Source organism: Thamnophis elegans, chromosome 1 (genome assembly GCF_009769535.1).
Source record: "Thamnophis elegans isolate rThaEle1 chromosome 1, rThaEle1.pri, whole genome shotgun sequence".
Taxonomy (NCBI): Eukaryota; Metazoa; Chordata; class Lepidosauria; order Squamata; family Colubridae; genus Thamnophis; species Thamnophis elegans.
In genome coordinates, this window is record NC_045541.1 from 170,982,644 (window position 1) to 171,009,919 (window position 27,276).

Here is a 27,276-nt window from a genome sequence, read left to right on the forward strand (position 1 = left end):
ACGGCCCAGAAGCTCTGGCTGATGATGCAAGCTGCATTTTTGGCTTTGTCTGCTTTGTGTGTTTGCAGGCTTTGCGCGAGAGGACGTCTGCGAATAATGGGGAGACCATCACCAGCCTTCCCATCAGTATCCCCCTCAGCACAGTGCAGCCCAATAAACTCCCTGTTAGTATTCCTTTGGCCAGCGTAGTCCTTCCTAGCCGTGTTGAGAAGGTGGTGAGTAGGGGTACTTTGTTTTCCCCCATAGTCCTTGCCGTAAAGACAATTTACCATATTACAATGAATTTAATAGCATTATTTAAGTGCGGTGCAAGGTAAGGGAGCATGCTTCCCTCGGGTACTTTATTTATCTATTTATCTTTATCCCACTTTTATTATTTGTACAAATAACCCAAGGCAGCAAATATACCTAATATTGCTTTCCCCTCCTATCTTCCCCGCAACAATTTCGTGTGGTGGGTTGGGGCTCAGAGAGAACGACTGGCCCAAAGTCACCCAGCCTCTCTCATCCCTAAGGCAGAACTACAACTCACAGTCTCCCAGTTTCTAGATCGGTACCTTAACCACTAGACCAGGGGTCGGCAACCTTAAACACTCAAAGAGCCACAAAGGTCGTAACTGGAAGCCCCCCATTCAATTCTGGAGCCGGTCGGAAGTCCAGTTCCCCCACCATAGAGTCTCCTCCTACTGCAACATCCTTTTTCCTCTACCTATCCTAACCGAAAGCCCTATCCATTGTGGAGCCAACTGGCGACAGAGAGCCGCAGCAGAGGGATGAAAGAGCCACATGCAGCTTCAGAGCCGCGGGTTGCCGACCCCTGCACTAGACCATATGGTTCTATTTCTTGTTCCTGCTTAACAGAACTTACTAAACCACTTCAAAAATCTTTTTAAGTTGATGTGTGATAACTGATTCCTAAGAAATTACACCTTTTTTCTTTTTTTAAAAATCATTCTCATATTTTTCATTTATCCAATATATTTATTTGCTTTCTATACATGTGCTATAAGAGGAAGTGGTTAAATCTGTGTCCAGCGCTTAAGCTACTTTGAGCAGTTTTGTTCTAGCTTCTGATTTTGTTGTTGAAGTTGTCAAGCTGTAACTATTTGAATAAAGTAACTATTTACATCAGGGATGAGATGGCCCAGTGGCTAAGACGCTGAGCTTGTCGATGAGAAAGGTCAACAGTTTGGTGGTTCAAATCCCTAGTGCTGCATAATGGGGTGAGCTCCCATTACTTGTCCCAGCTTCTGCCAACCTAGCAGTTAGAGAGCATGTAAAAATGCAAGTAGAAAAATAGGAACCACCTTTGACAGGAAGGTAACAGCATTCAGTGTTTAGTCATGCCAGTCACATGACCACGGAGACGTCTTCGGACAGCGCTGTCTCTTCGGCTTTGAAACGGAGATGAGCACCACTAGAGTTGGGAACGACTAGCACATATATGCGAGAGGAACCTAACTATTTGAATAAAGGCTAGTTTAAATACTTGGTGCGTGAATCAGAATATAACCCTGTGGGTGATATGGATTGTGTAGACTATTGTCTTTCCTAGATAAAACAGCTGTAGCTGAATGACTAAGCATAAATTTTGCATACAGGACATCCCAGGTTCAGTCCTGACTTCAATGACTAGGATGAGGATAGGCAATCCTTTAACGGCTCTGTATTGCACTTAAAAATTTTTTAGAGAATGAGGGCAGAAGTGCATGGAACAATGCTTTATAGTGAGCACACTGCATCACGTGTGTGGCCAGACCCTGATATTTCCATGTTTTTTCCAAAGTTTGGATGCATTCTTTTGCTTCTTAAATTATGTAATTGCTATTAAGGGCTGACACTCTAGCGCAGGGGTGTCAAACTCAAGGCCCATGGGCCAGATCCGGCTTGCGGGGTACTTAGATCTGGCCCACGGGGCCACCCTGAAAACAGTGAAGGACTGGCCTGTGGTGATTCTGCCAGTGAAAGCGGTCTCCCAAGCTCCATTTTCAGCTGCTACAGCCTCCTGCAACCCTCTGCCAATGAAAACAGAGCTCCGTTTTCACTGCAAACGGTTGCAGGAGGCTGTGGCAGCCAAAAACAGAGCTTGGGAGACCGTTTTTGCTGGCAGAGCACTCAGGCCACCACAGGCACCCCCAACACGAGGGATATCAACCTGGCCATGTCCATGCTGCCCCCCCCCCCCGCCCCTGAGATCAAACACAACCTTGAGGCGGCCCTCAATGAAATCGACTTTGACGCCCCTGCTCTAGCATTTATTTGTGCGCAGCCTCAGTATGATGGGAAGCCATGCCATTAGTTTGTGGCCCTCATAGTTAGAGGGTCTCTTGAGGGCTTTGAAAAAAGATGTGACCATATATAATCCAGGGGCTAGAATGTTAGGTCATGGGTGATGGGCAGAGAATGACTGCTAAGCAGAGTAGACAACTGGGATGGATAAATAGTTTGACAGGGTTTAAAACTGCTGCTATTATCTGCAGAGAGAAACGGGTCCTCCTGGAAAAACAGATGTCTGAATGAAACTATGTTTTACTTTCTTTCTGACTACTACTTACCAGCAGCCCATAATCTTACACAAGCAAAGTAATTTTTAAAAAGTTACCGTATATACTCGAGTATAGGCCGACCCGAATATAAGCCGAGGCACCTAATTTTACCACAAAAAACTGGAAAAGTTATTGACTCGAGTATAAGCCTAGGGTGGGAAATGCAGCAGCTACCGGTAAATTTCAAAAATAAAAATAAATACCAATAATGTTTTTGAATATTTATTTCAAAGAAAAACAGTAAACTAGTGGTGTATTCAATGAAATACTTCACTCACCTCATGATGCTGATGTCCCGCTGTGATGATGATGTCCCGTGCAGCCGCGGGAGCGATGTCCCGCCTCCTATGACACACGGCACAGTGATTCCTATCATTGGATCACTGTACCAGAGGAGGTGGGACATCGCTATGTGGCTGCTTGCCATAACAAGGAGGAGGTGGGACATCGTTGCAGAGCGGCAGGAGGGGGAGGAAGGGGAATCGTAAGACAGCCCTGCATTACATTAGAACGTGAGGAGGGGGGATGGTGCGGTGCGCGCTGCGCGGCAAACTGACACAGAGGGAGGGGAAACTCACAGGGGCACTGGGCCATTCACGAGTGTCACCCAGCGGCATGGCCCCGCCCCTTTTTCTCCTCCATTTCGGGCAAATTTTTCACTGACGAGTATAAGCCGAGGCGGCTTTTTTCAGCCCAAAAAGTGGGCTGAAAAACTAGGCTTATACTCGAGTATATACAGTATTGTTTTAACCAAAGTTAATTTTATTATGCTTCCTTTTCCAACCGTCTCCTTTTTCTCCCTTTCTTCTTCCAGAGAAGCACACCTAGCCCTGTCCATCAGAACCGCGATTCCTTTTCAACACTTGAAAAACAATTTGGTGCTAGTTCTCATAACAGCATTAGCACTGCTGCTGGTAACAAGCCACTGACTTTGGCTACCTCAGGTGAGCTCCTTCCTTTCCCACTGCTGCTTTCCAGCTTACAGTAGGAGGGTTTGAGAAGGCTGGAGGGATCAATGGATCCACTTTGGAGAGAATGTCTCATATTCATTGTAAATAGCTTGAAGAAAGCTATTTCTCCAGGATTTAGCCTCTAATGACCCTCTAATGCCAGGAATATCTGTAAAGAACCTTTGTTGAAGATCTTAATGTACAGAGCAACATATATGCATTTATTTTATTTATTAATTTTTATGCCCCCAACTCCTTTATAAGATAACTCATATGCACAGTCTTAATTTTTTAATTTGCATACTTTTAATTTTTTTAAGTTGCATAGTTTTAAATTTTTAACTGCTTTTCTATTTTATCTTTTCTACGATTTGTAAGCTGCCCAAAGTTGCTTTATTGGAGAGATGGGCAGCATATATATTTATTAAATAAACATAAATGTTAAGATTGGCTAAAACAATTAACCTACTTCCCCTGATGTGAGCCGCGGTGGTGCAGTGGTTAGAGCGCAGTACTGCAGGCTACTTCTGCTGACTGCAATTTGCCAGTTCAGATCTCTCCAGGCTCAAGGTTGACTCAGCCTTCCATTCTTCCGAGGGGGGTAAAATGAGGACCCAGATTGTTATGGACAACATGCTGACTTTGTAAACCGTTTTGAGAGGGCTATAAAGCCCGGTAAGGTGGTATATAATTCTAAGTGCTATTGCTATATCTAATTTTCTTCATTCCTCATTACCCAGGTTTTTCTTACATGTCTGGCTCTGCACCAGTTGGTGGGATTGTTTCAAATAGCCCCGGCCCATTGAACCCGGCTTCTGACAGTGTAGCTATGGAGGAAGTATCCAGTTCGGGAAGCTTGTTCAACTCCACAGGGTCTCGAAGCTCTACTCCACAGCATCCTTCCTTGCTTACGTCGTCCTCACGGAATTCTGGACAAAACTCGCCTGCACACCAGCATTCCGCAAGCCCTAGGTTGAATGGCATCTCCCAGAGCTTGGGAGGGGTACTGCAGTACATAGACACTCAAAAAATGTTTGCTGAAAACGCCAGAGGAGATCCTACCTCCGACCCCGCCTTTTCTGACCCCGAGAGCGAGAGCAAAAGAAGGATCATCTTCACCATCTCCCCCGCCACAGGAACTCTCAAACATTCTCCATCAAATAAGCACAGCCCCCTCACCGCAAGCATCCGGATGGATTGTGGCCAGGCATACATGCAAGATGGGAAGAAGCGTGGCCGGAGGAAGCGGTCCTCCACAGGAACGCCGAGTGTGAACTCCGGGGTGTCACCCAAACGCAAATCATTGCCCCCAATGGCTGGGCTCTTTGCTCAGCCTTCTGGATCTCCCCTTAACATCAACTCCATGGTGAGAATCTAGGTTTGAGCTCTGCAGTTTTAAGGCCAGATCATTTTGCCCACCGTAAATAAGGGAGAGGCCTTAATGGGGATGATGACCAAGGGCAAAAAATAATTTTGAAGATGGATGTTAGCTTATTCACCGATTCTTTTTGTTAATAGAAGAGCCTAGGTTATTTTTTTTTTACAGCCTGACCCCCCCAGAGCTCCATTTCAGTCACGGAAGGCTCAGAAATCCTCTTTACGGGACCACCGAGTCTCTTCTCATTGGAATCTCCAGTGATGGAGCACTCACAACTTCACACTTCACATTAACCTGTGGTGTTTATTTAATGTAAAAAAGGTGTAGAGACACTGGAAAGAGTGCAGAGAAGAGCAACAAAGATGATTAAGAGATTGGAGGCTAAAACATATGAAGAACGGTTGCAAGAACTGGGTATGTCTAGTTTAATGAAAAGGACTAGGGGAGACATGATAGCAGTGTTCCAATATCTCAGGGGTTTCCACAAAGAAGAGGGAATCAAGCTATTCTCCAAAGCACCAGAAAGCAGAACAAGAAGCAATGGATGGAAACTAATCAAGGAGAGAAGCAACTTAGAATTAAGGAGAAAATTCCCCACAGTTAGAACAATTAACCAGTGGAACTGCTTGCCTCCAGAAGTTGTGAATGCTCCAACACTGGAAGTTTTTAAGAAGGTGTTGGATAACTATTTGTCTGAAGTGGTGTAGGTTTTCCTGCCTAAGCAGGGGGTTGGACTAGAAGACCTCTAAGGTTCCTTCCAACTGTTATTCTATTCTATTCTAAATCCAAGTATCAGTCAGCCCATTGTTTTATTTGAGCAATGATTACAAAATTATATGAAAACATAATTAAAAACAATTTTCAAACTTGCATAAGCTGAATCCCTTGGGACTGCCTTTGGCTTCAAACTTGCTTCATCCCCAGAAGGATGTTTATCATGGGAAATGGTGCTTGATAAACACATGCGGGCGAGCCCTTACAGGGTAGAGCTGAGGAAATTGTTCAGTTTCTGTCGGACAAAGTCGCTCGGATTCGGACAGACCTGGACTCCACTTGGACAGTACCAGCCGAGATGCCAGGAGAGGGCCTTGATCGGATTTCTTGGAGCAAGTTTCAACTTGTTGCTCCTGAGGAAGTGGACAAGGCCATGGGAGCAGTGAGTGCCTCCACCTGTTTACTGGACCCGTGTCCCTCCTGGCTGGTCTCGACCAGCAGGGAGGTGACACGTGGCTGGCTCCAGAGGATTGTTAACACCTCTCTTCGGGAGGGATCCTTCCCGCACTCTCTAAAGGATGCGGTGGTGAGACCCCTCCTTAAGAAACCTTCCCTGGATCCAGCCATTCTTAATAACTATCGTCCAGTCTCCAATCTCCCTTTTGTAGGGAAGGTTGTTGAGAAGGTGGTGGCCTTTCAACTCCGACGGACCTTGGATGAAGCAGATTATCTGGATCCCTTTCAGTCAGGTTTCAGGCCTGGTTACTGCACTGAAACTGCTTTGGCCGCGCTGACCGATGATCTCTGGCGGGCCAAGGATAGAGGACATTCCTCTATCCTAGTGCTTCTTGACCTCTCAGCAGCCTTCGATACCATCGACCATGGTATCCTTCTGCGACGGTTACGGGAGGTGGGAGTGGGAGGCACCGTCTTATGGTGGTTCTCCTCCTATCTCTTGGACAGGTCGCAGTCGGTGTTGGTTGGAGGACAGAGATCGACCCCTAGGCCCCTCAAATATGGGGTGCCGCAGGGTTTGGTCCTGTCCCCCCTCCTATTTAATATCTATATGAAGCCGCTGGGTGAGATCATATGCCGGCACAGGATCAAATATCATCAATATGCGGATGATACTCAATTGTATCTGTCCACCCCGTGCCAACTCAGCGAAGCAGTGGAAGTGATGTGCCAGTGCCTGGAGGCTGTCAGGGTTTGGATGGGAGCGAACAAGCTTGCACTCAATCCAGACAAGACAAGTGGCTATTGATGCTGCCTCCCAAGGATTGTCTAGACATTCCATCTCTTAGCTTGGAGGGGTGAAATTATACACTCCTCAGAGAGGGTCCGTAATCTGGGTGTTCTCCTGGACCCACAGCTGACGTAAGAACACCATCTGTCAGCTGTGACCAGGGGGGCTTTTGCTCAGGTTCGCCTGGTGCACCAGGCTGTGACCCTACCTGGACCGGGAGGCACTTCAAATGGTCACTCATGCCCTCGTCACGTCAAGACTGGATTACATGGGGCTGCCCCTGAAGAGTGTTCGAAGACTACAGTTCGTCCAGAATGCAGCCGCATGAGCGATACTAGGTGTACCTAGATACACCCATGTTACACCCATCCTCCGCGAGCTGCACTGGCTCCCTATTGGTCTCCGAACGTGCTTCAAGGTGCTAGTCATTACTTTTAAAGCCCTACATGGTTTAGGACCTGGCTACCTGAGAGACCGCCTCCTGCCACATACCTCCCAACGACCAACAAGATCTCACAGGTTGGGCCTCCTCCGGATGCCGTCGGCCGGACAATGCCGGGGGAGGGCCTTCTCTGTAGCTGCGCCAGCCCTGTGGAACGATCTACCCGTAGAGATCCGGACCCTTACCACTCTCCCGGTCTTCCGAAAAGTCACCAAAACCTGGCTGTTCCGGCAGGCCTGGGGCTGTTGATCAATGTCCAGCCCCACCTAGACAGAATGGATGTTGTGTAATTTTAATAACTGTATTTTTATTCTTAATTTTTTAATCGTTTTTATCTTGTCTCTGTAAGCCGCCCAGAGTCCTATGGGATTGGGCGGCATACAAATTTATTAAATTTCAAATAACCTACTTGGCTTAAGGTAGATTCCAATATAATTGGAAATTGTTTCCTGAATGATGGCCAATAGGATTTTTCATAGATCGGTGATCTTTTGGAAATTGCAGGTAGACCTCAACTTACAAAAATTCATTTAGTGACCATTCAAAGTTAAAATGTCACTGAAAAAGGGACTTACAACCATTTTTTTCACACTTACAACTGTTGTGGTCTTTCCATGATCATGTGATAAAAATTCAGGTGCTTGGCAACTGATTCATGTTTATGATGGTTGCAGTGTCTTGGGGTCCCCTTTTGCAACCTTTTGACAAGCAAAGTCAATGGGAAAGTCAGAATCACTTAACAACCGGGTTACTGACTTATCAACTGCAGTGATTCAGTTAACAACGGTGGCAAGAAAGATTGTAAAATGGGGGCAAAACTCAACAAATGTCTCACTTAAGAACAGAAACTTTGGGCTCAATCATGTCGTAAGTCAAGGACTACCTGTATTTGAATAGCTGGATAAATAACATGTACCAAAGATAATTGTATAGTTCCTTTGTGAATCTGTTAATCAGGGAGCTATAAAAAGTTGGGAAAGTCTTGGTGATCTTATGGCCTTGTTTTGAACAATTTCCTTAGTGCTTCTAATTTAGTTTAGCTTACTTTATTGTCATTGCACATCGTACAATGAAGTTAAATGCCATCTTCAGTGTGTATTTTTATGTTTTTATAACTAAAAACACAAACACAATATATAATTGAAATTGAAAACAAGATATTGCATTAATATTGCACTATACCATAGAATTCAATATAGTTATTGCCCTGGGATATAAGCTGTTTATAATGTATTATTATTACTATTACTATAATATATAATAATATAATAATCCCAGGCATTAATTTCTGCCATCCTAACTGAATGAAATTACCGTATTTTTCAGAGGATAAGACGCACCTTTTTCCCTTAAAAAAGAGGCTGAAAATCTGGGTGCATCTTATACACTGAATACAGCATTTTTTGCCTCCTGAAACTCTACCCCTTCACCAAAATGGTCGTGCAGAGCCTTTAGGAAGCTTATACAGTGCTCCTGCGGGCTGGGGAGGGCAACCCCCCCCCCCAGCCCCCAGGAACACACTATAAGCCTCCTAAAGGCTCTGCATGCCCTTTTTTTGACCCCCCCCCCAAAATGGGCCTGTTCTCGGAGGTCTGCAGAGTGCAAAAACCTTTTTTTTTAATTTACCTCTTCAAAATCTTGATACGTCTTATACTACGGTGTGTCTTATACTCCAAAAAATATGGTAAATTGTTTTTCTGTAGATGTAGGAAATGGCAAGGAATAGCGCTCACTTTCTCCTGTAGAGGGAGAGATGTGACAGGTTGGGATCTTTCTTGAGGTTTTATAATCTAAATAGGAAGGCCTTCTCAGCTGGGTTTGGCTTCTGTGGTACAAATTCCCCATTTTTGACCTAAATCTTGGGCAAGTTATTCATCCCAACAATCCCAGCTGGCATGGCACAGATTTCCCACCCTTCCCTAAATAATTGTAAACAGTTGCAGTGTAAGGCAGGAGTGGGCAACTATGGCCCCTCAAGACCTGTGAACTTTAACTCCCAGAATTCCTGAGCTAGCTATACTGGTTCAGGAATTCTAGAAATTGTAGTCCATAAGTCATAAGGGGCCATAGTTGCCCATTCCTGGTCTATGGAACAATTTTGTACAGATGAAGAAGAGGCTGGTTGCCAGGAGCCCTGGTGGCACAGTGGTTAGAATGCAATATCGCAGACTAACTAATCACTGTTCATTGCCAGGAGTTTCATCCTGATGGGTTCAAAGTTGACTCAGCCTTCCATCCTTCCGAGGTGGGTAAAATGAGGACTCGGATTGTTGGGGGCAAGAGGCTGACTCTGTAAACCGCTTAGAGAGGGCTGCAAAGCACCATGAAGCGGTATATAAATCTAAGTTTTGTTGCAGTTGCCAACCACCTGGACCACAATTACAGGACTGTGAAATGCTATGACAGTTGTATGCGTGAGGAACACTTGTAACTCACTTTTTTCAGCCCTGTCATAACTTCAAGTGGATGATCCTAAGTTGAGGACTACTTGTAATAACTCTCTACCTGAAAAGTAATGTTATTTCCTTTCTCTTCCCCAAAGCTGAGCAACGCTGTCTTTAAAAGCAAAATCCCTAGAAACACAGTTAGCTCTTTCTTCCTTGTCTTTTTTCAAATCCTTAATGTTCTCTTTTTGTCTTCCCTCCTCAGGTCAGCAACATTAACCAGCCTTTAGAAATAACAGCCATTTCTTCCCCCGAAAACTCCCTGAAGAATTCTCCTGTTCCATATCAAGACAATGATCAGCCACCTGTGCTGAAAAAGGAGAAGCCTCTAATTCAGACCAATGGCATCCATTACTCTCCGCTAACCTCTGATGAAGAACAGAGTCTGGAGGATGACCATAACAGCACCAGGCGAGTAGCAGCAGGTGCAGTCCTTTTATGAGGGGCTGCCTCAAAGCAATGTATGGTCTCAAACCCCACAGCGTTTCCTTCCCCAACATTAAACCCGTGCTTAAGTTTGAAAATGCATTTTAGGTTACTTTACCATGTAATAAAGGGACCCGGTGGCTCAGTGCTAAGACGCTGAGCTTGTCGATCAGAAAGGTCAGCAGTTCAGCAGTTAGAATCCTTAGTGTAACGGAGTGAGCTCCCGTTACTTGTCCCAGATTCTGCCAACCTAGCAGTTCGAAAGCAGGTAAAAATGCAAGTAGAAAAATAGGGACCACCTTTGGTGGGAAGGTAACAGTGTTCCGTGGGCCTTCGCCAGTTAGTCATGCCGGCCACATGACCACGGAGATGTCTTCAGACAGCGCTGGCTCTTCGGCTTTGAAACAGAGATGAGCACTGCCCCCTAGATTCGGAAATGACCAGCACATATGTGCGAGGGGAACTTTTACCTTTTTAAAGTAGTTTGCTTGTTGGAAGCCAAGGGACAGTCTCAAGTCATGATCACATGATGTCCTTGCTTAATGACAGTAGTGGGGGCTGGTATTGCTGTCACAATGTGATGTAACATCTCATCACACTTTACAATCACATCACTTAGCAATTCAATTTTCAGTTCCAGTTACCATTGTAATTTGAGGACTCCCTGTAATTATTGGTACCCCAACCCAATATTTTGTAACATACTGTTTTGAGGCAATAATTGCAGTCAAGTGCTTTCTGAAGCTCCAGTGGCAATGGGTTTTTTCTTTCTTTCTTTCTTTATATTTATTGGCTGCCCAACTCCAATTGTCTTAGATGAGGAAACTCCCAACTGTGAGTTGGAACTCTTTCCATGGATGTTGTATTGGGTTCAAATCATAGCAGGCCATTTCAGAACAGTCTAATATTAGGTTTTCAACCATTTTTGGGTTCTCTTAGGTAATAGCAATAGCACTTAGACTTATATACCACTTCACAGTGCTTTACAGCCCTCTCTAAGTGGTTTACAGAGTCAGCATAATTGCCCCCAACAATCTGGGTCCTTATTTTACCACCCCCAGAAGGAAGGAAGGCTGAGTTGATCTTGAGCTGGTGAAAATCAAACTGGCGAACTGCTGGCACACAGCAGTCAGCAGAATTAGCCTGCAGTACTGCATTCTTACCACTGTGCCACCACGGCTCTAGGTGTACGTCTTGCGCCGTTATCCTCCTGGAGGATCCATGACCTGTAACAGAGACTGTTCTAAAACATCTGTATATTAATCAAATAATCCCCTTTTTCCTTTCCTAGAATTGAAAGAAAAATTGCGACAATATCTCTGGAAAGCAAATCTCCACAAAAGCCGCTGGAAACTAGTAAGTTTGTAGACCAGTAGGTGGGCATGTGGTAAGACAAAAGGAATTGATCAGAACAAGAATAGAAATAAACTCAACCGCTTGTGGTTATCGGCTTCTCATAAAGCCCTTCTGACGCTGAAAAGGTTTAAGAAAAAAAGGAGCCACAAATTGTTGGCCTTGTATGTGGCCCAGTTTCCCCTTTTTCCCTCAGCTTGAGTCTGGTAGGGAGGTTGGTTCGCTGATGGTAATGCTTTTTGTTCTGCTCTGTTTTAGTTCTGCTGTAGATTTTAGAATAGAATAGCATAGAATAGAATATGGAAGAATGGAATGGAATGGAATAGTTGGAATGGATCTTGGAGGTCTTCTAGTCTATCCTCCTGCTCAGGCAGGAAACCATATACTATTTCACATAAATGATTGTCCAATATTTTCTTCAAGACTTCCAGTGTTGGGGCATTCACAACTTCTGGAGGCAAGTTGTTCCACTGATTAATTGTTCTAACTGTCAGAAAATTTCTCCTTAGTTCTAAGTTGCTTCTCTCCTTGATTAGTTTCCACGTGTTGCTTCTTGTCCTGCCCTCAGGTACTTTGGAGAATAGCTTGACTCCCTCTTCTTTGTGGCAGCCCCCGAGATATTGGAAGACTGCTATCATGTCTCCCTTAGTCATTCTTCTCATTAAACTAGACATACCCAATTCCAGCAAATAGATGTAGGATTTCTGTTAAAAAAAAACAAAAACTAAAAAGATCTGCAAATCTTTTACCAGCATTAACATGAATCACCTGAAGCATCACAGTCTCATAGCTGTTACCGAAACCAAAATGTGTGAATTCACTGTTAAGCGTTTTTTTTTTTTTAAAGGTGAGCGTCTAAGTTTAGGTAGTGACTGAAATACTATTTCAAAAGATGTGGCCCTCCTAGTTTTAATCACTGAGTGGATGGCTGAGATCAGATAACTTGTGCTCTTTTCTAAGACAGTATATCTCTTGTGGTATGAATCTGGGTGACTATTTTTAGAAGTACTGGACTAAATGGATTTTGACCCAAGCAAGATGGGCTGCTGTTCTCTAATTGTGATGAATGCAGAAGTCACTCTCCTTCCGTTACAAGTTCTTGCACAGTGGACGATTTATGTATGGCAGTTCCCAGCTGCAGAATTCTGATAGACAGTCTAGCTAATTTTCTCCTTGGTATCAAAAAAGCCAACCCTGTTTAAAAACAGGCTCCTCGTTCCGTTTTACCTCTCTGCCAAAAAGGGGAAACACAACTGACGCCTACGTTTTTCTGTCTTTGCAAACCAGGCAGCAACTCGGCTGGGAGAAAGCAAGCTGCTGAAAGCATGAACAGCAGCAAGTGGAAGTCAACCTTCTCTCCAATTTCTGACATCAACCTTTCCAAAACGGCAGACAGTCCTTTGCAAGCGTCTGCAGCGTCCCTGAGTCAGAACACCCTCTTCGCCTTCAGACCGTCTTCGGATGACAACCTGGCGGGCGACAAGGCTGGCACGCATGCGAGGAAGCACATGGCTGCCTCCGATGGGCTGGGCCAAAGTGCCAATGCCATGAACGGGTTTGCTTACAACGGCGGCCTGTCGGCAGATGTCGGTTTACATAGCTTTACTGATGGTGCTTCGTTTTCTCACAAATCTGCTGACGTGGTGACGGCTCTGGGGGGCTCCTCCCTGGGTTTCCTTGTACAGAGGAGCAAAGAGGCTGGAGTCCCCGAGACAAATCCATTCTTGGGCAAGAGGCAGCTAGAGAGCCTTGGCGGTGGGAAAGGGGAAGATTTAAGCTGGTCGGGACTGAAAGGCAAAGAGGCCAACGAACTGAGCGTCCGACTGGGAGGTTCTTCAGACAAGGCTTCGGTGCTAAACAACAAATTCGGCAAAGGACGGGAACGAGACGTGGAATTCAAGAACGGCCACAACCTGTTCATTGCTGCTGCTGCTGCCGCTGCTGCTGCTGCTGTCCCCTCTGGTGGCCTTCTCAATGGCAAAAGCCTCTCCGCAGCCAGCTCTGGCAAGTCGTCCAGCACAGCCCCCTCTTCTCAGACCCACCACCCTTTCTTGAACTCCTTAACCACCGGCGCGCAGTTCCCCCTTGGCCCCATGGTAACAAACTCCTCGGTACTGCAGTCCTTATTTAATTCGATGCCAGCCGCCAGCCTAGTGCATGTATCATCAGCTGCCACCCGCCTGACCAACTCACACACGATGGGGAACTTCTCTCCCGGGATGACAGGTGGAACAGTTGGAGGTAAGCTGAACTTGATTGGCTGAAAGGAACACACTGTCAGGTGCAAGGAAGCAAGAACGACATGATGAATTGTTCAAAGCACTTTCTTTATTGCTGTCCGCCCATAGACCGGAATCTTGCCAGACTAAAGCACACTCTGCATAACTGTCAGATAAAGGCTATGAAGGTTTAGGGTGAGTCTAGACCTTTTCTGCATACCAAGGACTCGAGGCTGATTTGTCTTGTTAGTCCCTTGGGAAGGAGCCCCTCCATCCAGAATTCAGCCCCAGATTCCACCCCCCTTCCTGGTGTTCCATACCCTTCACCTTGATGGCTGATACTTTCGAGCGTTCTTTCTTTTGGAAAAAAAATTTTCCACCTGGATTTATCTCGTGAGGAATCCCTGTGACTCCCTGTCATGTAAGCTGAGTTTCTGGAGCCTCTTTAAATCCATTCTGTGAGAATGTCTGAGCTAGGACGAGGAGAGACTCGTAACACATTGCAGCGTTATATTTTAGGCTTTTCTCTAAACCAAGGCACCTTAAGAATTTCAGGAGACAAATCCTGCATGTATCTTGAGGATGGGCCTAGATAGAATGAATGATAGCTTGTCAAACGATTCTGACTACTTAAGGTCCGTGTGTTGATCTCCACTGGGGGTTGTGTTGGGATATTGAGTTCAGCCACGGAGTTCCCCCTTGGCGCTTCTAGAATGTGAGGAAGGAAGAGGTAAGTGTGTCTCTCTTCTGCTAGGTGGTTGTTGTTGTTGTTGTTGTTGTTTTTACTGCCACTGCCCATTGCCTGCTGCTGTTTTCATTACTGCATTATTGCTTGCCTGCCTGCTTTTGTTTTGCTTCTCTTGCTGTGAGCTGTATAAAGTCCATCTGCTGAGGGTTTTTTTCTCTCCTGTTTGCAGGTATTTTTAACCATGTGGTGCCTTCTGCCTCCTCCTCTTCCTCCTCCACCCCCTCTCCCTCCACCTCCTCCTTTTCATCCTCCACTTCCTCTCTCCATTTTGGCAATGGTGCCGTTTCCAGCTGTACCCTCTTAAGCTTAAATCCTCTGCAGGTTGCCTCCAGCTCACCATCATTCCATGTGTCCCCCAACCCAGTGCCGTCTAACGACGCCCAGCACCTCACCCGTGCCCCACCACGGGCCACCCTTCGGACTCCGCCTCCTCCTAATGTTTCATTGCCACCACCTCCTCCCCTCCTCACTTCTAACTCCGAACCTGTCCTCCTACAGAGTTTGTCATCTCTGCCAGTATCAGAGGCTTTCTTGCCGCCATCTTCCACTGCTAACTCCGCTTTGTCTATTAAACTAGCTTCTCTTCAGCACAAAACCTCCCGCCCCTCCTTCACTGTCCACCATCCACCTTTGCCCCGCTTGGCGCTGGCCCAAGCCACGCCTGGGATCCCACAGTCCAACACAGCTGGCACGCCTGCTATGTGGGTCACCCTTGGCATGCAGTCTCCTTATGCTTCACATCTCTCTGGAGTTAAGCCACGATAACGAGCTAGGCTTAGCTTTTAAGCACTGGTGCTCTGTAAGGTAAGGCTGGTGTGGTTTGTCTTGGGTGAGGTAAGGGTGGTCCGTAGGAGGTTGGCACTGTGACATGCTTTAAGACGTATGGGATCACATCTCTCTCCTTTCCAATATGTATTTTGCCCTTGTTTCCCTTAGAGGTTGGGATAGGATAGGATAGGATAGAATAGAATTCTTTATTGGCCAAGTGTGATTGGACAAACAAGGAATTTGTCTTTGGTGCATATGCTTTCAGCGTACATAAAAAGAAAAGATACATTCGTCATGAATCATAAGGTACAAAACTTAATGATAGTCATACGGCACAATTAAGCAATCAAATCATACTAGGAAACAATCAATATAAACCGTACAAGCAACAAATTTACATTTGTATCATCATAAGTGGGAGGAGATGTGTGATAGGAACGATGAGCAGATTAATAGTAATAGTATAATAGTAATAGTAAATAATTTGACAGTGTTGAGGGAATTATTTGTTTAGCAGAGTGATGGCATTCGGGAAAAAGCTGTTCTTGTGTCTAGTTGTTCTGGTGTGCAGTGCTCTATAGTGTCGTTTTGAGGGTAGGAGTTGAAACAATTTACGTCCAGGATGCGAGGGGTCTGTAAATATTTTCACAGCCCTCTTAGAGGGGAAGCTCAACAACCAAGTGCATATTTCTTTTGACAAACAAAAACGCCCCAAATTTAATTCCTTTCCTCTTGGGAGAGTTCACTAACAAGAAGTGAGAAAAACCCTTTTCTGCAGGAGACCTTGGAGAGCTGGTGCTAATCAGATATGAACCTTGGGAACAGTGCAATGGTGGGTTCCTACTGGTTCGGAACAGTTTGGCCAAAGCGGTAGTGGTTTGGCGGCCTGGGTCACTGGAACTTGCAGTGATCCAGGCCTGCCACGCCCCTGAACTGGTTCTCATTTTGTTTTTCAGTTCTGCGCATGCGCAGAACAATTTTAATTGCACTGCGCATGTGCCCAGAGAGTGCATCAAGTGCGTGCATAGCACGCATACGAACAAACCGGCAGTAGTGCCTGCCGGAACCCACCTCTGGGACAGTCCATAACTAAGTAATGAGGCCCAGGGTTTTGCACAAAGAAACACCTCAACATTACTTCCAAAGATGAGGGTCAGTGGGCCTCCCCAGGATGCACAAAATCTGCAGGACACTCTCAGTCAGATTTGCAGTGTTAAACAAAAAAACAAAACAAAAAGAGGGGATTGGAATGTAGCTTTGACTTTGTACAGTGAGATCTTAATTTGTTGTCCCTCCAAAACACACAACAGTCTTCCAAAAATATGACTGCTCCTCTGGGCATTCCCTTTGTTTCTAAATGGAAATGTGGTCATTTCTTGAAAAGGTTGCCATAAAGTTTTATGATTAAATTAAAAATCTCTATTATAAAAATGGCTCTCTGCATGACTCTGGAACGCCTTGAGCAATTTCAACCAAATTTGGTATACAGATGACTTACTCTCTGGAAACAAATACTATGGGGGGTAAGACACCCCTAACACCCCTCAGAGTGTGTGTTCTGTTAAGATGCAGCCTGTTGTGCCTTAAAATGCTTCCACTGTACTGCTGTAAAATGGCTTCTACTGTACAGTGCAGTAAAGTTGCCATGGTAATGGCTTCACAGTACTCCACAAGCAGGCTCCCTCTGGTAAGGGGGAAAATCCAACATTAGAAATTATGTTTGGTCAGACATTTTCCCAGTATAAATAAATACCCAGGCAACACCGGGTTATCTCGTAGTATATAAAGAAGTTGACCTGAAAATCTTTGTACATTTTGGGTAGGCAGTAATGAGCTAGGCGGGCCAGATTATTCTGAGGCAGAAAGTGATCAAATGGGTTTAATGTCAGATCCCGGTCACATAATTAGCAACCAAAATTCTGATCATGACCAATTGTGGTCATAAGCTGAAGGCTACCTGTAACCTACTTTATGGTTCAGTGCATTAAACAGAAGACAAAACAGATAGGGAAATGATGACAATCCTTGACATGGATCATGTCCTGAATGTCCATGCAGGCAGGAGCTACGCAGATGTCCTGGAGTGTGAAAATAACACTGAAGATTGTTGTGAAGTTGCAATAGTGATGAAAGACGTTTAATCTTAGCTGAAGCTGTTTGGAAAGAGAATGGGGCAAAGGGGGGGGGTGGCTTTATAACTCATTTGTCTTCTGATGTTTTCTATTCAAGCTTAATTGATAATTTAGGCAAGTTGGGGTCACAATGACAACCCGAAATAGGGGGAAAAAACCACACTGTATCACGCAGACATTATAGTGTAATTCTTCATAAGAGTTTTTTGGGCTGTCAGGGGAAAGGATGTGGTTGAGAAGTTTCTCAGTGCCAGGAAAAGGGGTGGGAAGGTGTGAAAGTGAAGATAAGGATGAAGACTGCAAGAAGGAAAGGAAAGATAAAAGCAGACAAGTGGCAAAGAATAAGGAAATGAGAGGCTTTCAACAGCAGAAAAGACAACCTGGAGGAAAAAGGGGCCTTCTCAGCATCTGCATGACAGTTGGCGGCAGCTGTACCCATTGCCCAGATCTGTTTTGGTTACCCTTTGTGCCCATTCCTGGACTGGGAGACCCTCTTTCCGTCACTCATGCCTTGGCTATCTTGTGGGTAGAATATTGCCATGCACTTTACATGGGGCTGCCCTTGAAGACCAGAGGTAACATGCTACCGGTTCACCCAAACCGATAGTAAAAAAAATGCTACCGGTTCGGGCGAACAGGTATTACCGACGATCAGCTGTGTTGCTCGATTTATATTAGCTAGAATCGTCAGATTTCCTGTTTCTAGCTAATCTAAATTGTGTGGCACAGCGGATTTCCTCCCCCCTCACTGTTCTACTTACCTGGAAGGCTTCAAAGTGTTTCTTTTTTAGTGCACTGTGGGCGCACCTCAGGTGCGCATGTGAGCAAAGCACACACTCAGTAGCCGACGGTAGCTCGGTAGCAGGATTTCACTGCTGTTGAAGACCACATAGAAACTTCAGTTGGCCCAGAAATTAACAATGTGAACCGCTACAGGCAGATCTTACTACATCCATATAGCCCTGGTTACCACTAAATTGGGGGACTATTCCGGTGCTGGTTATTACCTACAAAGGCCTACATGACAGAGGGCCTAGTTGTGTAAAAGGCCAAGCATTTGGATAGGGTGAAACTCAGTATTCTGTGAACTGTTGTTTAGAGCACAGGGAGTTATTCTTTAGATGTGTGCTTTTCTAGTTTATTTTGTTTTAATTGATTCATTGGGAGAGCCACCCAGAGTTATGGCCGGTAAGAGAGGCGGCCTTAGAAATCTCCTCAATCAGCCTCACATGTCTTCTCCTTATTATCCTTTTATAATCAGGGATCGGACACAGATACAGGTGCTAAAACAGAGTTGGCATGCTCAGAGACTCATGGATTAAACAGTGTCATCTACCGCACGGGTTCTCCAACCTTGGCAACTTTACGACTTGTGGACTTCAAGTCCCAGAATTCCTCAGCCAGCGCATACTCAATTCACACAGTATAATAAGCCAATATCAAGCAATCAATATTATGGCTTGGTATTATATTTTAATTGGCCTATGGCAGCATAAGTGAATTCCAAGCTTTATTCAGTCCACTACAGGGGTGTCAAACTCGCGGCCCATGGGCCAGATGTGTCATACAGTCCACCCCCACCCCCCGGTTTAGCAAAGGGGGAAAAAGTCACGATACGTCATGTGAAGAGTTTGACATCCGTGGTCTACTATATCCATATACCTCAGCAAAATGCAACGTCCATCCATTCAAGCTACATAGGCCGGGAGTGGAGACAAATGATTCAGAGGGAGGATCTATCTCCTAATTTTCTGGATTGCCTAACTATTTGGCTTGCTTAACTATGATTGTTGGATGATCATCAATTGACTGGGTTCACACAGTATACGAAGTCAGCTCTAGAGTTAGGATATTTGTGGAAGCTCCTGTGGATTTTCCCCCCTGAATGTTATTTATGTCATGTTTCTTTAATTATTTAATTCATTTCTTTATGTTTTGATTTAATTCAAGGGCTTCCTAACTCCAATTGAATCCTGTGTTGTTTTAAATGTTGTAAGCTACCCAGAGTCTATTTGCAGTTGGGCAGCCTCAATATCCAATAAATAAATAAGTAGATAAAAACATTGTGCCACTTCATTAAATAGGAACCAACAAGATTTATCTGGGATGTTTTGTAAATTCCAATACAAATCTTATTTAGCACAGATCAGGAATTCTTTGAGGTTTATTCAGCTTGTTGGAGGTAGACAGGGAGCCTTTTTTGCTATTGTTAAATCACCGGAAGCAGGAAGCCATCATAAATTCGCTCTTCATTCCCATCGACCTTCTGCATGTCCATGGTAGAGTGCCAAAACTGTAGAATGTTCTAAGTCCATCTTGCTTGCTTGCTGAGAACTTTATTTTAGGTCTGTTGTTTGACAGTCTGGAAAGAATTATTTAATGTAAAAAAACAACAACAGACTCATAGTTGACTTTGATTAAAATGCCAACCTAAAGTTGAATCTTGTTCTTGTCCTTCCCCTCCCTCCCTCCCTCCCTCCCTCCCTCCCTCCCTCCCTTCCTTCCTTCCTTCCTCTTTTGCAGGTAACTAGGACTTCTACCTCAACCTGATGTGACCTATGCAAGGACAACATGGACCAACTTCTCTCAGCTCCCACTGAAGGTGCTTGCCTCTATGGCTTAAGGGTTTCTTCCCCCCCCCCCCCCCCATGACCTCACTTCCCCATGCCCCCACTTCTCTTTTACTACTGGACTCAAACTTAAGTCATAAATGTAAAACCAGAGGAAAGAAAATGCTACTGTGAATCTTAAGTTAAAATATATATGTATTCAGACTGCAGAAGAAAATGCTTAGAAACAGCTTCCAGTTTGTATTGTTGATAGAGTAGATATTTATATATTTTTAAATGTTTAAAACACACACGGGCCCCCCTCCCTCTCGACATTTTTCCGTTCTACCTGAAGTTGTAGAACTGAAAGAAGAAGATGAAGAGGAAGAAGAAGAGGAACTTCTTTTAACAACAGAACCATCGTTTTCTCTGAAATAAAAAGACTGGCACATCAGCAGAGATGTAACAGAGCTTCTCTTGGTGCTATTGACATCGGACAAACTGTGCCTCTCCAGTTCTGAACCCCATGGTGCTTTTTTTTTTTTTTTTTTGGCCTGGTGGAGATGATCAATATGAAGTTTTGTGGTTTCTGTACCTCACCTGGCTTCTTTTGTTCCTCCTGTTCCCATGGGACACTTGCCAGCCGGCTAATTTTTATATTGAAATCAAGAAAGCATTGGATGTGGGAGAAAGGGGGGGGGGGAGGAAAATAGCTCTTTTGAAAACTTTTATTTTTTATTGATTCTGACATGGGTGTAATTTATAATGCAAGCCTTGGTCAGCTGTCTCCCTTCCTCCCTCCCCGACTTCCTTCTTTAGCCTCTCCTGGCGGGATTCAGCTGTTGGTGCTCTTGTTGGGCTCTCCGCCAGCGTTCAGTCATGCAGTGGTTGTTTGGAAGGGGGTATACTCTGCCTTAATTGTGTGAAAGCCAAAGGGTTGCATTAAAAAAAAATATTGAGGGGCTGAGTCATTGGTGAAAAGAAATTGTACCTTCTATGAATATTGGGTGGTTATTAAAATGATCCTTGCCATTCCGGGCGGTTGGTTTACGTTGGGCAATCAAGAATCAGGTTGTTGACTTGTCAAAGTCTTATAGTTGCCATGCTGGCTGACTCCATGAAGCTGTGAGTAGACTAGCCTCTGCCTTTGTTCTCCAAATTGGTGCGGGGGTGGGGCTGGTTGGCCTTGTGTGAAAGCCTTCCAGGATCCTTAGATCCCAGCCTCCATCAGTCCCAGGTGGCTAGCAGTCAAGGATGGTATGATTTGCTATCATCTGGAACAAGGGTCTCCAACCTTGGCATGCGCCGGCTGAGGAATTCTGGGAGTTGAAGTCCGCAAGTCATAAAGTTGCCAAGGTTGGAGACCCCTGATCTGGAGGGCCATGGGTTCTTGGTTGGTAATTAGGAAGGTTTTCTCCTTTCTTTCTCTCCCTCTTTTGTTTAGGGGGTTTGGGATTGCATCTTCCGGGATTCATATTGTTCGAAAATTAATTTGTACAAATTCACAAATTGGAAGATCATCCAACTAGCAGCTAATTTGCCTTTTGTCCTTTACGCCTCCCCCTGCGCTCCCCTCCCAAACACCCTTGGGAAATACCTAGTGAGCTTATTATGTATTTGCAGATCCCTAGGAACCGATCTAGGAGCCAGATGGGAAGATAGTATCCCTATCTAGCTGTATCTTCTGCATATCACCTCCCTTGTTCAGAGGGAATTGCCTACAGTTTATAAAGGCATAAGTCCTTTGATGTTGGTCTGACTGTTCCTTTGTCAAACTTGAGAAGTCAAGGCAGCTGAATCTTGCGTCAAGAAACGGGCTGCCCTCAGGTTCGTCTGTTGAGTTGGTTTGTTTGAAGTACAGTGTATTTTTTTTAAATTAGCAAGACATTAATACTTGATTGAGATGCAGCTTTGAGTTTTGTTGTTTTTTGTTTTATTCAAATTGAACACGTGCTGGTTTTGATATATGGTATTTGCTTTTAAGGAAGCTTTTTAATATTATTTACTTTCACATTAGAGGAAACAACCACAACACTCAAAAGTTAAATTTTTTTTTTAATCACGCTGAGTATATTTTTTAAGAAAAAAGAAAGAAATCAAATCTGTGATTTGGGAGTTATCACTTTACAGAGGAAAATATAAGGCACACAGTTTGGGAAAAGCAACAAATATTTTATAGAAAATGACGGTGACTTCTCGTTTATTTTTGTATCAGACTGTTCATAATAAAATAGGAAGAGGGGTATGGTTTAATTTTTTTTCAAGCAAGTAAAACAAGTGTGAAAGGAAAGGAAAAAACGTTGGTGTAAACCTTTGAACCGAAAGGAGCAAAAATCGTGAGTAGAAATACAAGTCATATGAAGAGCAAGGTAAAAACATGTCAGTGTTCTCATTCAGTGAGAATCAAATCAGTTGATCATATTAAAAACTCTAATGTCTTTTTCAGACAACTTTAGAAAATGCACGCATGCATGCTTAAAGCTCTGGGTAACTACAGGATAATTCCATTTTTATTTTATTTTTTTGGCCTTTTTGGTTCCATAGTGCATATCCTTCTGGCTGTTTTAGACCACAGCTTCTCTTAATATCAGCAAGCCTCACCAAAGTTCAGGAATGAAGTGAGAACAGGAGTACGACAAAAGGCTGGGTGAGAAAAATGTTTTAGAAAGAAAGTTGAGCTCTTTCTGATGATATTGAAAAACATCCTAGGTTCTGCATAATTCCTGCATTTCTTCCCTTTGAGCCAAAAGAGGAGGGAATAAAGGGGAGGGGAGGGGATTGCCCCACACTATTCAGTTTCCCTTTGGAAGGTTTTTACACCAACTGCATAGCTTGAACAGAAAGTTTTGACACACTTGGCAACCTGGAACAAACACCACAAAACAATTCTTCAATAATAGGATGGTTATTTTTCCTAGCTTGCCATGAGGAAAGGAAGGAGATTGTAGGACAGGAAGGAGATTAGAAAATGTGAACCAAGTATTTGTGGCACAGGAATGTGGAGTTTGCTACCTTCCCGTGTTTCTCAGTTCCAGAAGCTTGCAACTTTTAAGATGTGTGGACTTTAAGGCTTCCTGGGGGATTCTGGGAGTTGAAGTCCACACGTCAAAAGTTGTTGAGTTGGAGAAATATTGCACAAGAGGCATGTTCTGGCTGGGTAGAGAGGAGGGGAAAGGGCTTTTCATTCTTGATACAATCATTTTAACTTGAAGCATGTATAGCCTATTCACCTGCAGTCTTTTTAAAATCTCTCCCCTTTCTTGAGTTCTCGCTCTGTTGTGGTTGCAAGGGCAAGCTCTGGTTTGTGGCATTTTACCCGCTTTCTTTCGATTTTTCTTCCCCTGTCTATCTTAGAAAGCCTAATAAATCCCCAGTTTTGTTGCTCTACTGTCTTGCCCCGAAAAGTTGAAATAAGAGGCCGTGGATTAGGAACCTCTTCAGAATATATGTGAGCTAACAGGATAACACAGCATAAGGTTAATTTCTTTCTTTAAAACAAAAAATTGGGGTGTGCTGATCAAAATACACATTCAGTGAAATTGATTTTAGTAAACCACCGATTACATAATTAGGTGGCGGTTTCTCTTTGGACAAGCAAGATTACCGAAGAAGGGGACTATGAAGCTATCTTCCCCAAGCACTCTGCCTTATTCCAAAACAAGCATCTGATTTCTTGTTGGTGCTGTTCAGGTGTAAGAAATGCATAATGCAAGAAGTTGGATTTACGAAGCCTCTAACAGTTGTGAAATCTTCTGTCCAGCTACATGATTATCTGTTTCTGAGGCCGAGATAAATCTCTATGGTGCTCCAATCAGTTCTTTGCACTACGGGGTATTGGGAAATGAAACCTGTACCCTTTTCCAATGTGGAGTTTGTCCTGGCTGAGAAGAAACTTCATGGCTAAGAAGTCTTTGGAACATTTCTGGGTCAATCAGGATGTTTTAAGTAGAGTGGGCTAGTCCTATTCCTTCCTAGGCCCTTCATGCTTGCTGAGGTTTTATGGATATTTTTCACCTATCCAGTCTCAGCTGCAGCTAAAGAAAGAGACCAGATCTTACCTGTTAAGTATTTTTCATCCTATAATATTATCTCTCCTTAAATGCACAGAAAATGAATTTTAAGCAGATTAGGAAATCACAGCCTGTATTTCCTGCAGTTTTCAGGAGAACAAGCGCAAACACTCAACTTGACCCCATTTCAGCATAGGTTATGGTGCTATTAATCTGGGTGTTTTCTCAGGCCAGCCTGGGATCTGTTCTTATCCATGTTTCTTCTTAGATTCTTCCAAGCGCAGGTACAGCTTATTTGTCACTGTTTAGATAATCATCTTGTTTGTTGTTTGTTCTTGTCCTGGATTGATTAATGAAATGTGGCTTTTATCAGTGCTCAGTGTCTTGATGGCACCCCTTTCATCCGTGTAATGGGAAGCATGCAGTCTTGAAATATAATCATTTCATGTATTTTGCTTCCCCCTCGTCTGCCTTTAAATATCTTTGACTATCTTGCATCTTCTCTTTGGCCTGATATGTAAGCATTTTTTAAAAAATTTATGCTCAGAGCCCAAAAATCAGTGAATGAAATTAATTGTCTACACTTGGAGGGTTTGGGGGACGGGGGGAGGGGGATGTTGTGTAATTCATGTGTGCTATCACAGCAGCAAAAATCAGAGAAACTTGCATTCAAGGGACCTATGGTTTGAAAGTAAGAGAACCGAGGGGAGGCATGTGTCCTCCCACGAGATATTAGATACGCAGGGACCTACAGAGGATGGAGCAGACTTTCACTGAGGAATCTGATCCAAGCTCCTCCTGATGCAGGAGGTTAAACATTAAGGTTTCATCTCCAGAGTTTCTAAATTAGCTTGTATGGATCCTTCATATCCAGGGAGATCTTTTAAAAACCTGCCCAAAGTTCACTCGAACCGCAGTTTATAATATCCAGTAATAGTTTGGGGATACGGGGAGAGTAACTCAGTTTAGGGGGACTCCCTGGATTCCGGGGTGGCAGCCTTTTCAAATGCCGGGTTCAAGCTGAAGCGATCCCCTGTGCAAATTTCAGGGACTTAATGAGAGGATTTTTCATATTATTTAATTCATTTTCTCCCACATGCTTCTCTCCTACCCCCTCCACATAGGTCGTGCTGCAGGTTTTCAAAGATTAGCCTTGCTAACTCTTAACTTTCTGGTATATATATTTTTTTCTTTTTAAAAATAAATAAATGAGGAAATAAAAAAGGTGGGTAAGACAAGTCTAGCTACTATGGTGACTTGTGTCAGCGTTTTGCATTTTTGAGCCTTTTTGGATATATTCTCTGCGGAATGGAATGGAAGTCTGTGTTGGAGTTCAAGGGGAACTTCAGTCAATAATGGAAATTGCTGCTGCTCAGGAATTCATTTGTAAAATATTAAAAAAAATTTATATAAAATCCATTTGTAAATGGATTGAAGAGAGTATCCATTTTCTTAAAAGGTGGCAATATGGGATGTTTTTTTCCTAGGGTCTAGGAATTGATTTGTACACATTAGCCCATGAACATGGCATTTATTTAAAGAGTAAATTTTCCATTGTGGTGGGACTACTGGATCTGAGCTGCAAAGAACCAGAGAACAGCAAAGGTGTAGAAATCACCTTGCTGCCGCCTGGTGGCTGTTCCGAGCCTTGCAGTCCAGATTGGATAATCCTATTCCACTGTATCTTTGTCGCGTCTTGTTTTTTAAACTTTGCTCCTTATGTTTTATCTGCCATTCTTCCATAAAAGTCACATAGAAAATTCTGGCATGTGTATATATGTATGTAATAATAAGCTTATCAATATATTTTCCACTCTTCTGATCTTTCCAGTTCTAGAATTTCCATTCTAATCTTCTCTTTGAATCTTCCCACACTTCACTTTGATTTGTAAATGAAAGAAAAATGGCTTTGAAGTTTGTCTTTATATTAAAAATGTATGTATTTTAATACACTGTACTAAATGTGGTGCTTCCATTCATTTTAAAGTTGGCTTGGGATTTTTTTTTTTAATCTCAAACCCAGGTCGCTATATTATGAATTATTTGCCATGAAATACAGTTGTGGCCGTGAGTTTGTGTGGCTCCAATTGCTAAGCAAATCTAATGAGGAAGACCAGATCTAGCAATTATATAAACATAAAATATAAATGTCTTCCACAGCCTTATGTAACTTTTGACCAGGGTCAAATAATATCAGATAGCCATCACTGATATTCTGTTTCCTGGGAATGATGGCATCAGCATGCTGAAGTGGAGAAGGCATTGCAGAAACTATAACGTACAGAATGACATGCCTTAGAGCAGGGGTGAGGAATTAGGACCCTTTTATGACTTGTGGACTTCAACTCTCATGGCTGGCTCAGGAATTCTGGGAGTTGAAGTCCGCAAGTCATAAAGGGGCCATAGTTCCCCACCTCTGCCTTAGAGCATGAATGGTGAGCCTTTTGGGTTCGGTGTGTCAAAAATTCATAAAATACTACCTTGGCTCTACTGGGGTGTAACACATACATGCACACATACACAAATGGACAAAAGGGGCCTCTCCGGATCTCCTCTCCAGATCATTTGGAAGTTGTATGCAAAGACTTACATGCAGGGGTAAAATCCACTTACCTTTGCTACTGGTTTAGTAGCAATATGAGCGCACGCACCACCTCCACACATGCACAGTGTCAAATAATATCCAGGCGGGTGGGCGAAGTCTGCTACTAAGCACACCGGCAAAGGTAAGCGAACAGCGGGGGAGGGGGGGGATCTGTTGTGCCACACGATTTAGATTAGCTAGAAAGCAGGAAATCCTGCTTTCTAGCTAATATAAATCGTGCAGCACAGCTGATCGTCGAAAAAACCGGATCGTCCGAACCGGCAGCATTTTTTTTATTACCAGTTCGGGTGAACAACTGGCATCTTTGCTACCGATTCGGGCAAACCGGTAGCATTTTACCCCTGCTTACATGGTTTATGGATACCTCAGAGGCTGCATGAGAGCAAGACCATTTCATGTGACTTGCAGAGGGTCTGGAGGCCTGGCATGTCACCTGTGACACGTGTCATTATTTATATCCTGCCCTTATTTTTTTTTTAACAAACAACGCAAGGTGGTGACCATATCCAATTCTCCCTCTTCCTCCCATTTCCCACACAACAACAATCCTGTGAGGTAAGTCTGGGATGAGAGAGAATGACTGGCCCAAGGTCAACTAGCTGGCTTTCATGGCTAACGCAGGGCTAGAACTCACAGTCTCCTAGTTTTTTTGCGTGGTGCTTAGAAATGTTTGCCATCACTGCCTTAGAGCCATTCTAGCAAAAGGAATGTCGAGAGTTCTCCTGCTTGCCCCCCACTATTCACTC

At 44.0% G+C, this 27,276-nt stretch overlaps 1 protein-coding gene across 6 annotated transcripts in view; it reads left to right on the forward strand.

Moving 5' to 3' along the window:
- Positions 1 to 25,882, forward strand: part of DOT1L (DOT1 like histone lysine methyltransferase) — a 94,744-nt gene extending 68,862 nt beyond the window's left edge. For 4 of the 6 annotated variants that reach the window (XM_032210293.1, XM_032210375.1, XM_032210534.1 and 1 more), the window contains 8 exons: positions 69 to 215; positions 3,361 to 3,490; positions 4,237 to 4,862; positions 9,926 to 10,131; positions 11,438 to 11,502; positions 12,787 to 13,740; positions 14,636 to 15,270; positions 19,890 to 25,882. In XM_032210293.1, coding sequence (XP_032066184.1) covers positions 69 to 215; positions 3,361 to 3,490; positions 4,237 to 4,862; positions 9,926 to 10,131; positions 11,438 to 11,502; positions 12,787 to 13,740; positions 14,636 to 15,231 — 2,724 coding nt within the window. In that variant the 3' untranslated portion in view covers positions 15,232 to 15,270; positions 19,890 to 25,882. The remainder of the gene's footprint in view (positions 1 to 68; positions 216 to 3,360; positions 3,491 to 4,236; positions 4,863 to 9,925; positions 10,132 to 11,437; positions 11,503 to 12,786; positions 13,741 to 14,635; positions 15,271 to 19,889) is intronic. The other 2 variants (XM_032210447.1, XM_032210623.1) reach the window with 2 other exon arrangements.
- Positions 25,883 to 27,276: the final 1,394 nt, after the last annotated feature.